This window comes from Globicephala melas, chromosome 2, assembly GCF_963455315.2.
Source record: "Globicephala melas chromosome 2, mGloMel1.2, whole genome shotgun sequence".
Classification (NCBI taxonomy): Eukaryota; Metazoa; Chordata; class Mammalia; order Artiodactyla; family Delphinidae; genus Globicephala; species Globicephala melas.
Window position 1 is genome coordinate 6,334,158 of NC_083315.2, and position 17,589 is coordinate 6,351,746.

Below are 17,589 nucleotides of genomic sequence, written 5' to 3' on the forward strand. Positions count from 1 at the left end.
CAGTGCTGCTATGAATGTGGGGGTGCATGTATCCTTTCAAACCATGGGTTTCCCCGGATATATGCCCAGGAGTGGGATTGCTGGGTCGTATGGTACTTCTATTTTTAGTTTTTTTAAGGAACCTCCACACTGTTCTCCATAGTGGCTGCACCAATTTACATTCCCACCAACAGTGCAGGAGGGTTCCCTTTTCTCCACACCCTCTCCAGCATTTATTATTTGTAGACATTTTAATGATGTGGCCATTCTGACTTGTGCAAGGTTGTACCTCATTGTAGTTTCGAATGCATTTCTCTGATAATTAGCGATGAGCATGTTTCCATGTGCCTATTGGCCATCTGTATAATCTTCTTTGGAGAAATGTCTATTTAGGTCTTCTGCCCGTATTTTTTTTTTTTTTTTTTTTTTTTGGTACGCGGGCCTCTCACTGTTGTGGCCTCTCCTGTTGCGGAGCACAGGCTCCAGACGCGCAGACTTAGCAGCCATGGCTCACGGGCCTAGCAACTCCGCGGCATGTGGGATCTTCCCGGACCGGGGCACGAACCTGTGTCCCCTGCATCTGCAGGCGGACTCTCAACCACTGCGCCACCAGGGAAGCCCCTTCTGCCCATTTTTTGAGGGGGTTGTTTTTTTGTTATTGAGTTGTATGAGCTGTTTGTATATTTTGGAAATTGAGCTCTTGTCAGTTGCATCATTTGCAAATATTTTCTCCCATTCTGTAGGTTGTCTTTTTTTTTTCTTTATGGTTTCCTTTGCTGTGCAAAAGCTTATAAGTTTGATTAGGTCCCATTTGTTTATTTTTGCTTTTATTTCTATTGCCTTGGGAGACTGACCTAAGAAAACATTGCTGTGGTTTATGTCAGTGTTTTGCCTGTGTTCTCTTCTAGGAGTTTTATAGTGTCATGTCTTATATTAAAGTCTTTAAGCCATTTTGAGTTTATTTTTGTCTATGGTGTTGAGGGAGTGTTCTAAGTTCATTAATTTATATGCGGGAAGGCTTTTAGCTTTTCACCATTGAGTATTATGTTGGCTGTGGATTTGTCATAAATAGCTTTTATCATGTTGAGATATGTTCCCTTTATACCCACTTCTTAAAAAGGATTCAAGATGGTAAAAAGGGATGCTTGGAAACTTGTTCTCTGATGAGGTGTGTCTGAGTGAACACAATTACAGGCAGATGCTTGGACCAGATTTACGAATAGAGGAAAACAATTAGAACCTAGATTCTAGTTTCATGTCAGTCAAGTGTAGAGTTTCATAATGGTTGATATATGTGGAGTAAAGGTTTGTGAAGAGTCCAAGATAACAGTGAATTCTGTGCTTATTTTTGGTAAATTGTAATATTGCTTACTTTGTAAAGAAACTAGTCATGATAGAGAGTTAGTTTTATGGGAAAAAGAAATCCGCCTTTTCGATATTTCCTTTAATAAAAGTTAAAATTCTGAACATGCAGAACTTGATTATTGATCTGTGCCTAGATATTGATGTAACATACTTCCTAAAGTAGTAAATTTCAGTTGCATTCCTATGTAATTATTTGCTGTCATATCTCTGGATTTAATTTTTAAATATTTGAAAACTAGAGTATGCTTCCAGTTAGATTTTTTACTTGGACAATAATATAAAGCAAAACTATCAGTCATTATTTTCAATGCCATTATATTGTAGCTCGTTGATAGCATGCTTTTTTATGTTTTCAGGATATGGCTTTAGTTGCCCCTGAGGCTCCTTCAGAACAAGCCAGAAGAGTTTTTCAAACTTACGATCCAGAAGGTAAAAGATTTTATTTTTTATTAACATTGCCTCTGTTTTATATTTTCATATGTTTGAAATATATTGATACTTTCCTGAGTTTTATTTTTAAAGAGTTATGGGATTATTGAAAGAAGTGTAGGCTTGCATTTCTTGAAATTTTTAAATAGGAAATGGTGAAAATGGGAACCAAAAAAAATAGGAAACTTCAGTGATCATCATATTCTCACATGGTGTAAGGGTTTTGTGTTTCTTGTGGTACTAAAGTTATGATTACTTGAATCTTGATCTCTGATGGTGTTAAATAGGGAAAAATACCACCTCTTGAATAACTTTTCAAAGAGCTTAAGTCATTTATTTATTTATTCAGATGAATAAATGTTTCAGAATATTTCTTTTTTTAATAATTGAGATATAATTGACATATAACATTCTGTAAGTTTAAGGTATACAACATGTTGCTTTGATATATTTATATATTGCAAAATAATTACTATTTTAGCATTAGGTGTAACACCTCTATCACATCACATAATTACTTCTTTTTTGTGGTGAAAACAGTTAAGATCTGATCTGTTAACATTTTGAAGTTTATAATACAGTATTGTTGACTATAATCACCACTGCTGTTCATTAGTTCTCCAGAACTTATTTATCTACTAGTTGCAAGTTTCTACCTTTAAACAACATCTCCCCAATTAACCTACCTCAAGCCCCTGGTAACCACCACTCTACTCTGTTTTTACAAATTCAGCTTTCTAGATTCCACATATAAGTGATATCATACAGTATTTGTCTTTCTACGTCTGATTTACTTCACTTAGCATAATGTCCTCAAGGTTTATCCATGTTGTCACAAAAGGTAGGATTTCCCTCTTTGTCATGGCTAAATAATATCCCATTGTGTGTGTGTACACACGCATAAACACTGTAATCTTTATCCACTGACAAACACTTAGGCTGTTTCCATAGCTTGGCTGTTGTAAATAATATTGCAGTGATTGTGCAGATGTCTCTTTGAACTGCTGATTTCACTACCTTCAGATATATACCCAGGAGTGGAATTGCTGAATCATATGGTAGTTCTGTTTTTAATTGTTTGAAGAATCTCTGTACTGTTTTCTTTAATAGAGATACCATTTTATATTTTCACCAACAGTGCATAAGGTTTCCCCTTTCTTCACAAATTCACCAACATTTAATCTAGTCTTTTTTTTTTTTTTTTGGCCATGCCATGTGGCATGTGGATCTTCCCTGACCGGGGATCAAACCCGTGCCCCCTGCATTGGGAGCGCGTAGTCCTAACCACTGGACCACCAGGGAAATCCAGTCTCCTGTCTTTTTGATAAAGTTCATCCTAACAGGTGTGAGGTGATACCTCATTATGATTTTGATTTGCATTTTCCTGATGATTAGTGATGAACATTTTTTCATATACCTATTGGCCATTTGTATGTCTTCTTTAGAAAAATGTCTATTCAGGTCCATTGCTAACTTTTTAATTGAATTATTTGTGTTTTTGCTCTTGAGGTCTTTATATATTTTGCTTTATATATTTTGTGTATTAACCTATTATCAGATACATGGCTTGCAAGTATTTTCTTCCACTCTATAGGTTGCAGTTTTATTATTTCCTTTGCTGTGCAGAACCTCTTTAGTTTAATGCAGTCCCACTTGTTTATTTTAGTTTTGCTGCCTGTTCTTTTGCTGTCTTATCCAAGAAATCACTGCCAAGACCAATGGCAAGGACCTTTTTCCCTACATTTTCTTTTAGTAGCTTTACAGTTTGAAGTCTTACACTTAGGTGTTTGATCCATTTCAAATTGTTTTTTGTGAATACTGTAAGATAGGGGTCCAGTTTCATTCTTTTGCATGCGGATATCCATTTTTCCCAACACCATTTATTGAAGAGACTATCCTTTTCCAATTGTATGTTCGTGGCACTCTGATCAAAAATTAGCTGACCATATATTCATGAATTTATGTCAGGGCTTACTATTCTGTTACACTGGGCTGTGTGCTTGTTTTTATGCCAGTAGCATATTCTTTTGATTATTAGAGCTTTGCAGTATAGCTTGAAATCAGGTAACATGATGCCTCTGGCTTTGTTCTTCTTTCTCAAGATGGCTTTGATGGTGCAGTATCTTTTGCGGTTCCAAATAAATTTTAGAATAGTTTTTTCTATTTCTGTGAAAAAATGTCACTGGAATATTGGTAAGGATTGCATTGACTGTGTAGATCACTTTGGGTAGTATGGACATTTTAACGCTATTAATTCTTGATATAATCCATGAGCACAGTGTATCCTTCCATTTGTGTTTTCTTCAATCTCTTTCATCGGTGTCTTACAGTTTTCAGTGTCTTATACCTCTTTGGTTAAACGTGTGCCTGAGCATTTCATTGTTTTCGATGCTATTGTAAATGCAATTGCTTTTTAAATTTCACTTTCAGATAGTTCTTGTTGGTGTATAGAAAGGCAACTGATAACAGTATGTTGATTTTGTATCTTCCAAATTTACTGAAATCATTTTTCTAACAGTTTTTTAGTGGAGTCTTTAGGGTTTATATATAAGACCAAGTTATCCACAAACAGAGATCATTTTACTTTTACCTTTCCAATATGAATGCCTTTTATTTCCTTTTTGTTCCGAATTGCTATGGCTAGGACTTCCAATAATATGCTGAATAGAAATGGCAAAAGTGAGCAATCCTGTCTTTTTCCTGTTCTCATAGGAAAGGATTTTCACTTTTCACCACTGAGTATGATATTAGCTGTAGGTTTGTTGTTTATGACCTTTATTACACTGAGGAACATTCCTTCTGTACCATATTTTTTAGTGTTTTTATTATGAAAGGATTTTGTGTTATATCAAGTGCCTTTTCTGCATACTGACATGATCATACAATTTTTTTCTTTTATAAATGTGGTATATCAGATCTGTTGATTTGCATATGTTGAACCATCCTTGCATCCCTGGAATAAATCCCACTTGATCATAGTGTATGGTCCTTTTAATCTGCTGTTGAATTCAGTTTGCTAATATTTTGTATCTGTATTCATCAGGGATGAATTCATATGTTTTCTTGTAGTGTCCGTATTTGGCTTTGGTATCGGAGTAATGCTGGTCTCAAAGTGAATTTGGAAGTATCCCCTCATCTTTACTTTTTTGGATGATTTGTAGAAGGATTGGCATTAATTCCTCTTTAGTTGTTTCGTAGATTCACCAGTGAAACCATCTGTTCCTGGACTTTTCTTTGTTGGAAGGTTTTGGATTACATTGTCAGTCTCCTTTTTGTTACTGCTCTATTAAGATTTTCTTTGTCCTAATGAGTCAGTTTTAGTAGGTTTTATGTTTCTAGGAATTAATCAATTTCTTCTCATTTGTCCAATTTGTTGGTGTGTTATTGTTCATAGCAGTCTCTTCTGACTCTTTATGTTTCTGTGGTAACAGTTACAATGTCTCTTCTTTAATTCTGTTTTGTTTATCTTGTCAGAAAATCAGCTGTTTTATTGCTTTTTTCTATATTTCTGTTCCCTATTTCATATATCTCTGTTGTAGTTTTCTTCTTTTTTTAGTTCCTTAAGGTGTAACGTGAGGTTGTTTATTTGAGGTCTTTTTGTTTCTTAATGTAGGCATTTATCAGTATAAACTTCCTTCTTAAAACTGCTTTCTCAGCATCCCTAAGTTTTGATACATTGTGCTTCTGTTTTCATTTGTTTCAAGATATTTCTTGATTTCCCTTTTGATTTCTTCTTTGACCCATTGGTTGTTCAGGAGCATGTTGTTTAATCTACATATATTTTGCATTTTCTTCCTGTGGTTTTTTTCTAGTTTCCTGTCATTGTGGTAGGAAAAAATACTTGGTGTGATTTCAGTCCTTTTAAATTTGGTAAGACATGTTTTATGCCCTATCATGTGATCTATCCTGGAGAATCTTTTTCGTACACTTGAGAAGAAATGCATATTCTGCTGCTGGTATATGGAGTGTTCTGTATATGTCTGTTAGGTACATGCTGTCTAAAGTGTAATTCACATCCATTATTTCCTTACTGATTTTCTGTCTGCATGATCAAACTGTTGTTGAATGTGGGGTATTGAAGTCCCCTACTTTATTTCATTGCTCTCTGTTTTCCCTTCAGATTTGTTAATAATTATTTAGTACATTTAGGAGCTACAATATATGGTACATATATGTTTATAGTTGTTACAGCCTCCTGATATATTCATTCCTTTATCATTACATAATGACCTTCTTTGTCTCTTGTTACAGTTTCTGATTAGAAGGTATTTCGTCTGACATAAGGATGGCTACCCCGGTTCTCTTTTGTTTTCCATTTGTATGCAATATCTTTTTCGTCTCATCACTTTCAGCCTATCCATGTCCTTGAAGCTTAAGTGAGTCTTTATAGACTCACATAGAGTTGGGTTTTGTTCTTTTATCCATTCAGCCACTCTATGTCTTTTGATTGGAGAAATAAAACCATTTACATTTACAGTAAATGTTGATAGGTAAGGAATTACTATTGCCACTTTGTTAATTAATTGTTTTGTAGTTCTGTAGTTTCTTTCTTCTTCTGTTGGTTTCTTTGTGACTTGATTTTTTTTATAGTAGTATGCTTTGATTCTCTTCTCTTTATGGTTTGTCTATTATAGGTTTTTGCTCTTTGGTTATCATGAGGCTTTTGTAACACATCTTAGTCTTATAACTATTTTAAGCTAACAACAACTTAACTTCAATTACATAAGAAAGTTCAATGCATTTACGTGACCTCCATAATTTATTTTGATGTCCCAATATACATCTCTTTATATTGTGTATCCATTAACATAATATTGTAGATGTAGTTATTTTTAACCCTTGTCTCTTAGCCTGTATGGTAGAGTTCAAAGTGATTTACACACCACCACCACAGGATTTTTATTTTTTTAAGGTGTAACTGATGTTTAATATTATATTACTTTCATGTGCACAACATAATGATTTTATATTTTTATGTATTGCAAACTGATCACCTCAGTAGGCCTATTAACATTGATCACTATACATAATTACAAATTTTTTATGTGTGTGATGAGAACTTTTAAGATTTGTTCTCTTAGAGACTTTCAAATAAGCAGTACAGTATTATAAACTATAGTCACCATGCTGTACCTTACATCCCCATGACTCACTTATTTTATAACTGAAAGCTTGTACCTCTGAAACCTTTCTCTCATTTCACCTACTCCCCCACTTTTGGTGTTAAATCCAAAAAATCATTGCCAAGAGTGATGTCATGGAGCTTACCACCTGTGTTTTCTACATAATAAGAATTTTAATGTTTCTGGTCTTACATTCAAGTCTTAATTCAAAATAGATCAAATTTTGTGTGTGGTGTAAGATAGTGGTCCAGTTTGCCCAGTACCACTTATTGAAGAGACTGGCCTTTCTCCATTGTATATTATGGCTCCTGTGTTGTAAATTAATTGACCATTTAAGTGTATGTTTATCTCTGGGCTCTCTGTTTTGTTCCTTTGATCTGTGTGACTGTGTTTAGGTCAATACCATACCGTTTTGATTACTATAGTTTGGTAATATAGTTTGAAATCAGGAGGTGTGCTACCTCCAGCTTTGTTCTTTTTTTCTCAAGATCGTTTTGGCTATTCATTCGGGGAACAGAGCCAGGGTCCTAGGATCCGGTGCGTACAGAACTACCACAGTAGTCCTGAGGTACAGGTGCACTTGCTGCAGGTATGGCACTGATGTCTGCGGTATACATACGTACAGCTCTTCCGTGGATCTGGGACCTGAGTTTCAGGAGCTCCCCATAGTGGCTTACAGGTGTGGGGGTGTGTGACAGTGGCACAGGCCCTGGGATGACAAGCTGTGGTGGTGGCTTGGGCCCAGGCTGCAGTAGCAGCATAGACTGGGGATGGTGGGTCGGAGTCTCACTTTTGGCCCCACGCGGCAGTCACAAGCAGTAGCAGCAGCACAACTGCAGTGCTGATCTGTTAAAGCTGAGCTTCAGCAGCCGAGCTCAGGGCAGTGCTGCCCAGTCTCAGCACTGATGTGTCAGAGCCTCAACCTGGGGGCGGGGGGCGCAGGGCTCAGTGATGGTAGCATCCTTGAGGATGATGGGTCAGAGCTATAACCTGGTATCCAGTAGGCGGGGCCCAGGGCAGCAGACACTGTGCTGGTAACGGTGGGACAAAGCCACTGCCCTGAAACCAAGGCTGAGGCCCAGAGCTCGTCCTGTACATGGTGAGGTGCTGAGGCGCACCTCATTCCAGAGACTGGGGTCCCTGAGGGCAGGTCTCCTGAGCGACAGCTCTAGCCCCTGGGAGTAGCTGCAGGGGCTGGGAAGCACTGTGGTCAGCTCCGTCAGCTGGGAGCAATGTTGGTAGGAGACCACTGCAGCAGAGGCTGCACATGTCTCCAGCGGAGAGGCCTGCAGAGTTCTCCTTTTCCCCGTGTGGTGAACTTCCTCTGAGGCCATCCCTCCTGGTGCCAGGCTGCTCTTGACAGGGTGATGGCTTGACTCGGGTAGTACGCTTCCTGTACTGTCCTGTGCAGCTATCCTTGATTTATTTTGGAGCTCTGCAGGGCTTTTTGCTGCTTCCTTGTAGCCCAGTACTTTCCCTGGGGGGTTTTCTTCAGTTTGTGCTGTTTATTGTTTTTGTTGGCTTCTTGTGTGGGAGGCGTGAGTTGGGGTCTCCTAGCCCTCCATCTTGCTGACGTCACTCCCCAGAATATTTCTGTGTAATTGATTGTGCCAGAGGAAAATACAGAAGAAGGAGAAGAAAAATCATCTTTAGGATTCTCTTTTGAGCCTGAGCTTAGCTTCTCTACCGCACTAACAAAGGTTGTCTTAAAGGTTCACATATATGTCACTGCAGTGTCAACTCTGTCATTGTTAGCTAGGTTATTTTAATCATCTTTGCATTTATGTACTTCGATAATGGTTATGACTAAAGTATGACAGCTAACTCACTGACTTTTCCAGTATAACTTTAAAACCGAGCCATGCCTTATGTTCCATTGTAAATTACCAGGAAGGAACCTGCGTTGTTGGGTTAATCCTTATCAACTCCTGAATGGACTCAGTTATCTTTATAAATACACTTTCTTCTGTCTTGAAATTTTTAACTCTTGGAGATCTACTCTTTCCATCTCTAAAAATTTCAGTCATAGAAATTCTAGGAATCTTAGTAACCATATAACTTTAGTTACTTTTCAGTCTATAAATCTGTTTTCTTATATATCAGATGATAATAACCACCTGTTTCTTGAGAGTCCTTATGAAGATTAAATGAATAGCATTGTAGAAATCACCTGCCCAGTCCTTAACACATAGTAGGTACTTCATAAATGTGAGTTCCTCTCTCTCTACACCTCAAGTTAATTGGTGCTGGTATTGGTGAGTTGACCTTCAGTTAGCTTCTTCCACTATGCCTTTTCCCTAACTTAAGAAAAATAAATGTTGCTTTCTTCTTGGAATTAATAATCTTTTAAACTTCCAATAACATTTCATTCCAATAACATTTCATTCTAAGTCTTTAGAAGTAAAAGTAATTTACTTCTTTATATCTTCCCAACACTGAATGAAATTCGTCTTATAGTAAGTTAACAACTTCAGCTGGAATCATTGGGAGACCCCAACTCATGCCTCCTAAACTTTAGTATCTTATAGTCACAAGTAGTAGATTTGTTTGCTTTTTGCAATTTCAATTTTTTAAAATCATTAATGAGGTAGCAGGCTCCATTTTGTCTACTAAATTACAAGGAAAATTGTCTTATTGGCAATATTAAAACAATTTATGATCAGTGGCAGTTTTTCAGAATTGAGTCCTGAGAAATACATATGAAAATAAATTTGCTGTGTTTTTACTAGAGAGAGAAAATTATTGATTAAATAAATTAGTTTTCATCTAAATAGTTTTATGTGTGACAACTTAGCAGGACTATAATCTGAATTGTTAAGAAGCAAACAAAACTTGTTCGGTCATCTTAGAAAAGCTATCTCTTTCTGTCTATGACTTACATAGAAAATAAACTCCACTTTCTCATTTGAATATCCCTGTTTATGGTTTAGCTATTGACAGTCCACTCTAGGAAGCTGAAAGATTAAAAATAGAAAATTCTTCATTTTTAGTCACAAACTAATCAGCTAATTTACTGATTTGATCCCCCCTTCCCCCAACATAGCACACTTATATTTCAGGATCTGAACAGATCTGGCTTTCTCAGAACACTTACTATATTAACAGTACTTAGAAGTTTCTGGGTAGTTCCAGTTTCCGTTTAGCAGAGGCTGGTGTGGTGACAGTTGCCGTTTGTCACCCTCTTTAGAATATTTGTAGAAAAACTGACCTAGAGGGAAGCTAAAGAGAAGAGAATCCAAGTTCTGGTACCCGTGAGTACTCTGGTGTCTGTCTCACCCTCCCCACCTCAGCCTCGCTCCTACCCCGGGTGTCTGCACGTGCCTGTCAGGTAGGTAGACCTGTAATCAGCACTGTTAGCTCCTGCTTTAGGCATCTTATGAATTAAATGCAGTTGCAGGCTAATCACCATTTACAGCATTGCCTCCGTGAGACTGTATGTTCAGTGTTCTAAACAGGTGACTCATAAATCAGGTTTAGGTTTGAAAAGACCATCAGTAACTGAGGACCTGTCTAAAAATAGTAATAATCATGATGGCTGGCCTTTGCATGAAACATCACAGTTTATAAAGCCGTTTACCTGCGTGGTCTCATTAAAACCTTACCATAAACCTAGGAGATAAGCAGGGATGACCAGCACCATTTTGTTCTTAAGAAAAACCAACCTTGTGAGGGTTTAGGTCACTTCTTCAGAGCTGCATGCCTAGTTGTGAGAACTGAGACCAGATTCGAGGTGTTCTTCCAGAAGGTCAAGCAATCTTTCCCCCTCTCTCCACTACCAGTACCTTTTTAAAAGGCTGAGGTCATAAAGAGCTGTGTTTTAACCTCTTTGTCTACTTTTAACTATTTTTAATTTATTGGAATAAGGATATGATATTGACTGTCATTCCCACTGAGCAGTTAGTCTCTACTTCAGAGTCTTTAGGATCTAAGGAGCTCAATCATTATTTTGACGCCAAGCGTACATATAAAATAAGTTCAAAAATGTATTTTTAGCTGTTAGTTTCTCCTTTGTAATACTTCCAGAATTTTAATTTCAAGCAGGACCTTGACATACCATCTCTAATTACATGGTCCCTTTAATGAAGAATCCCAAATTCAGAAATGGAAATGAACACTAGTGTGTGTACTCAGATCCTAAAGAGAATCAGGTACTGGTCCTATATAAAGTGTTACATATGGGCTTTAGAGAAAGTCCATAGTTTTGTTTCCTGGGGATTTGGGTTGGGGGGTGGCGTTGTTTTTACGTTTTGTTTCGTTTCATTTTGTTTTTTACATCTCTTTTGTGGGGGAAGTTTGGATATTTGGTTTGTATTCAGATACATATTTTATAGTAATTTTTAAAAACAAAAGAGTAGGGACAGAGGTAAATTGATCAATGTGATCAAAGATACTGGACAAGAGAGGAATTTTGGAATGCCTCCAGGTATCAGAAAATGGCTTTCTAAAATGCTAAAAGCATTCCAGTGGGTATCAGACAAGCTGGATTTAAATCCCACCTCTGTAAACTCAGCTGTGTGATGTTGGGCAAGTTCCTTAACCTCAGTTTCCTCAGCTGTAAGATGGCCTTTGTATCTACTTTACATCATTATTCAGGTACTCAATAAGTTGACCATACTGTTGTTTAAAAAAGAAAAAAATCCAAAACTGTGTAGCATAGAGCTTATTCAGTAATCTCCAAAGAACTGAATTCTACACAGATGGTATTTGAAATTTTTAGCATCACCCGTAATGGGGTTTGTTTTGTTTTCTTCTCTCTCTCTCCCTCTTATTCTTTCTTCACCCCGCCCCGTTGTAGACTTCATCAACCCTGTTTGGACAAGGGATATATATTTTAATTTTAAAGAGCCCTTGTATTCTTTGTAGGTTGCTAAAATATATTGATAGCATCTTTTGTCTGAATGATTTCAGTGTGGTACATTTCTTTCATCTTTAAGAATAATTTTACTTGTTGTAGATAGTTCAGTATTCACCCATCCTTAGACATTATTTAGAAGTTGCCTTTTGTTTAATTCTGTCTTTTTCTCTTCCTTTTAAATCACGTTGTCTTCTCTCTACCTTTGCATCCCTTCCGTCACTTCCATTCACCTTGCTGTACCATTCTCATCACTGTTTCCTGCTGCCCCAGCCATAGTTTTTTCTTTATCCTGTGCACCTTGTTTAGTTTGGTTTGCAACTTTCCCATCACATAATTGAAGTGGTTCTGCAGGACAGGCCATAAAGCAGCTACTCATTTCTTTGTAAACTTCCTAGGTACAATTCACAGAGCTGTTTTTGGTTGAACCATGGTGCCTGAACAGAGCAGTTTGTTTAAATCTGAAGTTAGGATTAGCTTGAATAATTGAATGTAACAAATGTTATTGAGCAGCTACTTGTGTTAAGCACCGTGCTCGGCCTCCGGGTCATGGCATCCCTGCTGTCCATGGCCTCTGTTTTACGGAGTCAGAGGCGCGAAGCAGCAGGGAGACACAAGCCAGGAGACCAGGGCAAGCGCGACTACGAAAATGCCCTAACCTTGCCTCTGGGCAAAAGCCACACACTTTTTTTCACTAAGAGTTCTATTAAATTGTAGGGATATGTTATTAAAGCGTCAATAATAATAGCTAGGTAAAGTATGATACAACATTGAGTAAAAATAAAATAATTTGTTAATTTTTTACTAAAACCAACAGCACTTAAATTCTCAACTTGATCTTCATTGTCTCCTCTGTTCCTAAGAAACTGTACTCTTTCTCACCTACAGGGGTTTGAAAACGTTAACGGTCCCCAGTGCTGGGTCCCCATCTCCTCTCACGCTGTTTCTTGTCCCGCTGTGGCTTCCTGACACCTGCTCTCTCCTGCAGCTCTCCCTTCAGCTGGTGCCTCTGCTAGGAGGCCTGCCAAGCTCCCCACCGTCTTTCCAAATGGGAATCAGGATGGGTCCTTCCTTCTCCTTCGAGGCCAGCTCGCCTTCTTCACCATTCTGAACTGGTCCTCCTACCCAGCAAATTGCTAACTCACTTCACCGTTGTGCCCCTACCCAGCGCTGCTCTGTGCAGAGTTCCTCTTCCCGAGCTCTAGGAGCTGGGCGCTTCTTGCCGTCTGTTTACTGGGTTTTAAAGAAACAAAAAATCCCCTCTTTTTTAAATTTATAAACGAACAGCTTTTTTCCTCCTTTTCAAATGTCTTAAACACAATTTAACTGTATGTGAATGTTGGCACCGTAGCTGCGTACCGTCACAACCGCGGGCACTGCCCCCTTGCCCTCCCCGCCCATCCTCCCCGTTCTTCTGAGCTTGAAAGCCTGTACAAGGCCATTTTATATTCATGTGGTTAAATTACCGATGCATTTAAGTTCTGCTTTTTCCTTTGGTGCTTCTTAGGTCGGCTTGAGCAATCAACAAATTGTATGATCAGATTTCCTCTGCTGTTGGTATTGAGGGCTTATCTTTGTGTCTCTGTTTCCATATTCTCTGAGGAACCAGCTGACTAAATACTAGATGGAGTGAGTTTCGATCTGCTTAGACTTAAGGCTGCTTTTTCTAAAGAATTTGTCTTGACAGGTATGATTATTAAAGAATAAAGTAATTTCAAAATTAGTGTTTTAAAAAGTAATTCCAAATCTCCTCTTCTAATCTTGGGTGTATTAAAAGTCTTTGAGGTATTGAAAAAAATGATTCTGCAGCCTCCAGTTATAAAATACTGTATGTACAAAAACTAGAGTCACTGGCTTGGTGTAGTCATTGCTGTACTCCAGAATGGCCGTGTTTACACGTTGTAAATCTCTTAGGCCCCTTAAAAATGTGTTGGAATGTTTAAGCTTGAGGTTAATCACGTTTGAGTTAAGGAGGTCATTGTGTTGTTTTCCTAGTTGTTGTTTGTGTCCGTATACAGCCCATTAGCCCTTTCTGGGGATGGGAGCTGAGTCTCAGGTTACAGTAAGAAGAGATAAGGCTGCCTGCCATTCAATGCTTCAGAAGAATATTGTAATACACACTGCTTCTGTCAAGTGGATATACATGACAGCCCGTAAACATGGAAACCTATCCGGATAACTGTTGCTGGCCGCCAGTAGCCACATAAAGCCTGTTTTACATTCGGAAATGCTAAGCTTTTAGCTGTGACCTAACTAAGCAAAAGGAGTAATTTTCTGCCTTTCAGACTCATCAGCTGAGGCTTACAAAGCTTGCATGTTTTTCACAGGTGCCTTCAAACAAGTTTTTTTATTCTTTATACCTTCAGTTATTGGTAACCTGACAGACTGGAATTATTCTAAATGTTCACTTTCTAAAATTATATTTAGGATAATTTTTAATTATCCTAAATGATTCTTAGCCTTTTAGTCAAAGCCAATCTGTCTTCACATGGGTAAGCATGTGCTTATGAGGTTTAAGAAAAGACTTTCAAAAAAATCTTCTTCATTTCCTTGCTGATAGAGTACACGCTATGTGCAGAAAGAGCAACTCCACTTTATTCTATGGTTTGATTATAGAAGCAGGGCTTTTGGGCATCTTGTCCTCCAGGACAAGATTGTTTTTGTTTTTTTTTTCCTTAATTATCCTAATCCCTGAAAAGGTTATTGTGTTGGAAGTTGATTTAAAGCTGAGACAGTCTTCAGGAAAGAATAAATGGGTAGAGGAATTGTACATTTAAGGAAATTGTTCATTTAAGGGAATCAAGTTGCTTGTTTATAAGTACTGTGGTTTCAAACTGCCCTACAAGCTTTTTGTGTGTATCACGTCCTATTGCATCATCTGAGTTTGGGCCATTTACCAATGCTATTTCCTCATCGAGCCCAAGAAAAGGAACATTTTCCATAAACTACTCTGCATCAACATTTGATTCTACTCTGCGTTCCAACTTTGAATTTTTTTCGCTATTAAATCTATGGCTTTTATTTAAATCAGGTCTGTTGATTTAAGTCAAGAGATATCTTTTCTTGATCGTATATTGTCAGAGATCTAAGTAACAGTGGTTCATGAACATTCTTGCAAGAAGCTAAAATAACATTGCGACAAAAAGAATTTACTGGTAAAGATTTATTTTAATTGGATAACTGCTAAAAACTTAAGTAGGAAAAAACTTGTCTCATTTAAATTTGTAAGCCTGTTTAAGAAGTAATTTGGCTTTCAGGTTTCCTTGGAGTTCTCAGGGAAAAGTCATGTGGTTCATTTTTGTATTAGAAAACTAACCTTGAAAATAAATCTTTACCTATGTGCCTAAGAAAACTAAGAGAGTACCTAATAATAATATTGTGCCCCAAATAAACTTAATATGCTGTTTCTTAATTCTTTGTATCCCTCTTATCCCTCTTCACTGGCGTCTGGCTGAGCAGCAATAGCATTTCTTGAAGTAAACTTAATCCAAATTGCTTCTGTAATTCTTTTCCAGATAATGGATTCATACCTGATTCACTCCTAGAAGATGTGATGAAAGCATTGGACCTTGTTTCAGATCCTGAATAGTAAGCTACATACGAAGTATTACTTAACCAACTCTTGGTTCTGTTAAATGTAAAACGTTATACACACATTATTGCCTTTTTTAAAAAAATCTAAGCGTTTATGCATATATGAAGCATAGCACTTGATATTAAGCAACGATTTAGGAAGCAGTCAGACCAATCGGTATTATAGCAGAGACTTGACTTACTTAAAGTGAGCTTCCTTTTCCACTCTGCACTTATGGTCTAGTTTTTTAAAAAGGGTCCTAAAACTGTAAATGCCTTTTTCCTTATTTTTCTCACTGTGAAACTTCTTCCATGTTTTGAAATTTTGTGCATGTCTTTAGCACCTTCAGCAAAAGTAGTGACAGGTATGTAGAATGTCTGTATTGCTAGTCGTCCCGCTTAAATAACCAGCAGGCCTTTGACATTCAGTCTTAAAGACCCTGAACATTCTAAATGATCTGAAACCTTTGCAAGTGGCCCCAGTATGTTATAGAATATAATTTTCAGTATTGCCTAACATTAATGTCAGTCGTTGTCTTCGTTAATAATGTACATTATTACATCTATAACTTCTTCCATAAATTTGGGATCTTTATTATCCACGGGAAAATCTCTCTCTGGTTAAGTGGATAGATCTTTTGATCAAATATGGTAATCAAATATATAATATATTAATCAAATATAGGTGATTTAAAAATCACATTTGATCTACACTATGTTTTCCTTTTTCTGCACAGTTGTCTTGTCTTGTTTTTCCCCTTCTGACAGTGTATCTGACAGTGAACAAACTTTAGCTTACAAACATTTAAGGAAAGGATTCAGCAAAAGCAGCATAAAACATATTGGTACACAGTTTTTAGAACTTGATCCTGTTCTGTTTTCAAATAGTTAGGGTGTATTTTCTTCAAAAGTATGAAATACATATAAACATTTGCAGACTAATCACATCTGAATTAATATGTCTCAATGTCAGTACCTAGCGCTGTGATGTTACCCTTACTTAGTAGACATAATTGTTGATTCCAACTTAAAGAGGAGAAATTCAGAGACAGTTGAACTAGTCCAATAAATGAGATAATAGTAACTACCGTACTTCTTAACTGATTTCCAAGTGGAGACCTTGTTTACATTGCTCTAATATGCAAAAGGGAATTGAACGGAGGTAATTTTGGTTACTAACAATTCTTAAGATGGGAAGGAGGAAAAAGGCAAAGTTGGTTTTTTGTTTCAGATTCTTACGTAGATGCCTACACGTCATCTACTTAATTTTCCTTGTTTCATCAGAATACATAACATACCCTGCATTTTAAAGTTAGCACAGTAGAGTCAAATTGTTTTTCTAGAAGTAGCTGAAAGATTGCACTGAGTTATTTATTCGGTCCTTTGGTCTAGTCACGTTTATAATATGTGATGGCCCATTAACAGGGCCTTATTATCAAGGACTAGTAAATTATATTAAATATAATATGACCTTGCCTTTCTCTGTTTCATGTCATAACCTCCTGGCATTACTCAGACCCATTAAAGTGTCATATCCTTTGCATGTTGTACAGTTGACCCTTGAACAACACAGGGGTCAGGGGCACTGACCCCCGCACAGATGAAAATCCGTGTGTAACTTTTGACTCCCCCAAAACTTAACTACTAATAGCCTACTGTTAACTGGAAACCTTACCAGTAACATAAACAGTCCATTAACACATATTTTGTATGTTATATATATATTATATTACTGTATTCTTAAAGTAAGCTAAAGAAAAGAAAATGTTATTAGGAAAATCATAAGGAAGAGAATTTATTTATGGTACATGTATGTATTTATTGAAAAAAAATCCACATATACGTGGACCTGTGCAGTTCAAACCCATGTTATTCAAGGGTCAACTGTATAATAAGTTGTATTTAACCTGACATTTATAGTTTGAAAGATAACATGGAGAATGAAAATTTTCTGAAAAGACCATTTTCATTTTTAAAACTCTCTTCAAACTGCAGTCCACTTTTCTCCGCCTTCTTTCTAGTCACACATAATACCTGTCAGCAGCCTGGGCTACACCTGATCGTTACACCTATACTTCAGCTCTTTGAGAATTATCTTACCTTTTTTAACCTTCAGTTTACACTGTAGGAATTTTAAGCCTCCACCTCATTTGGTTCTTGAAAGTAAGCATTTTCGGAGATGTTTCTGTTTATCTGATGTACCACTGCTTTTGATGCTGTTTCTTTTTCTCTTTGGGCTTAAAAAAAAAAAAAAAAAGTTTATTTTAA

The 17,589-nt window shown here is 37.1% G+C and overlaps 1 protein-coding gene across 3 annotated transcripts in view; it reads left to right on the forward strand.

Moving 5' to 3' along the window:
- The window catches only part of MINDY3 (MINDY lysine 48 deubiquitinase 3), a 93,378-nt gene that overhangs the window by 68,169 nt on the left and 7,620 nt on the right, over positions 1-17,589 (forward strand). For all 3 annotated transcript variants that reach the window (XM_060292287.1, XM_030832403.2, XM_030832406.2), the window contains 2 exons: positions 1,701-1,773; positions 15,264-15,336. In XM_060292287.1, the coding sequence (XP_060148270.1) occupies positions 1,701-1,773; positions 15,264-15,336 (146 nt within the window). The remainder of the gene's footprint in view (positions 1-1,700; positions 1,774-15,263; positions 15,337-17,589) is intronic.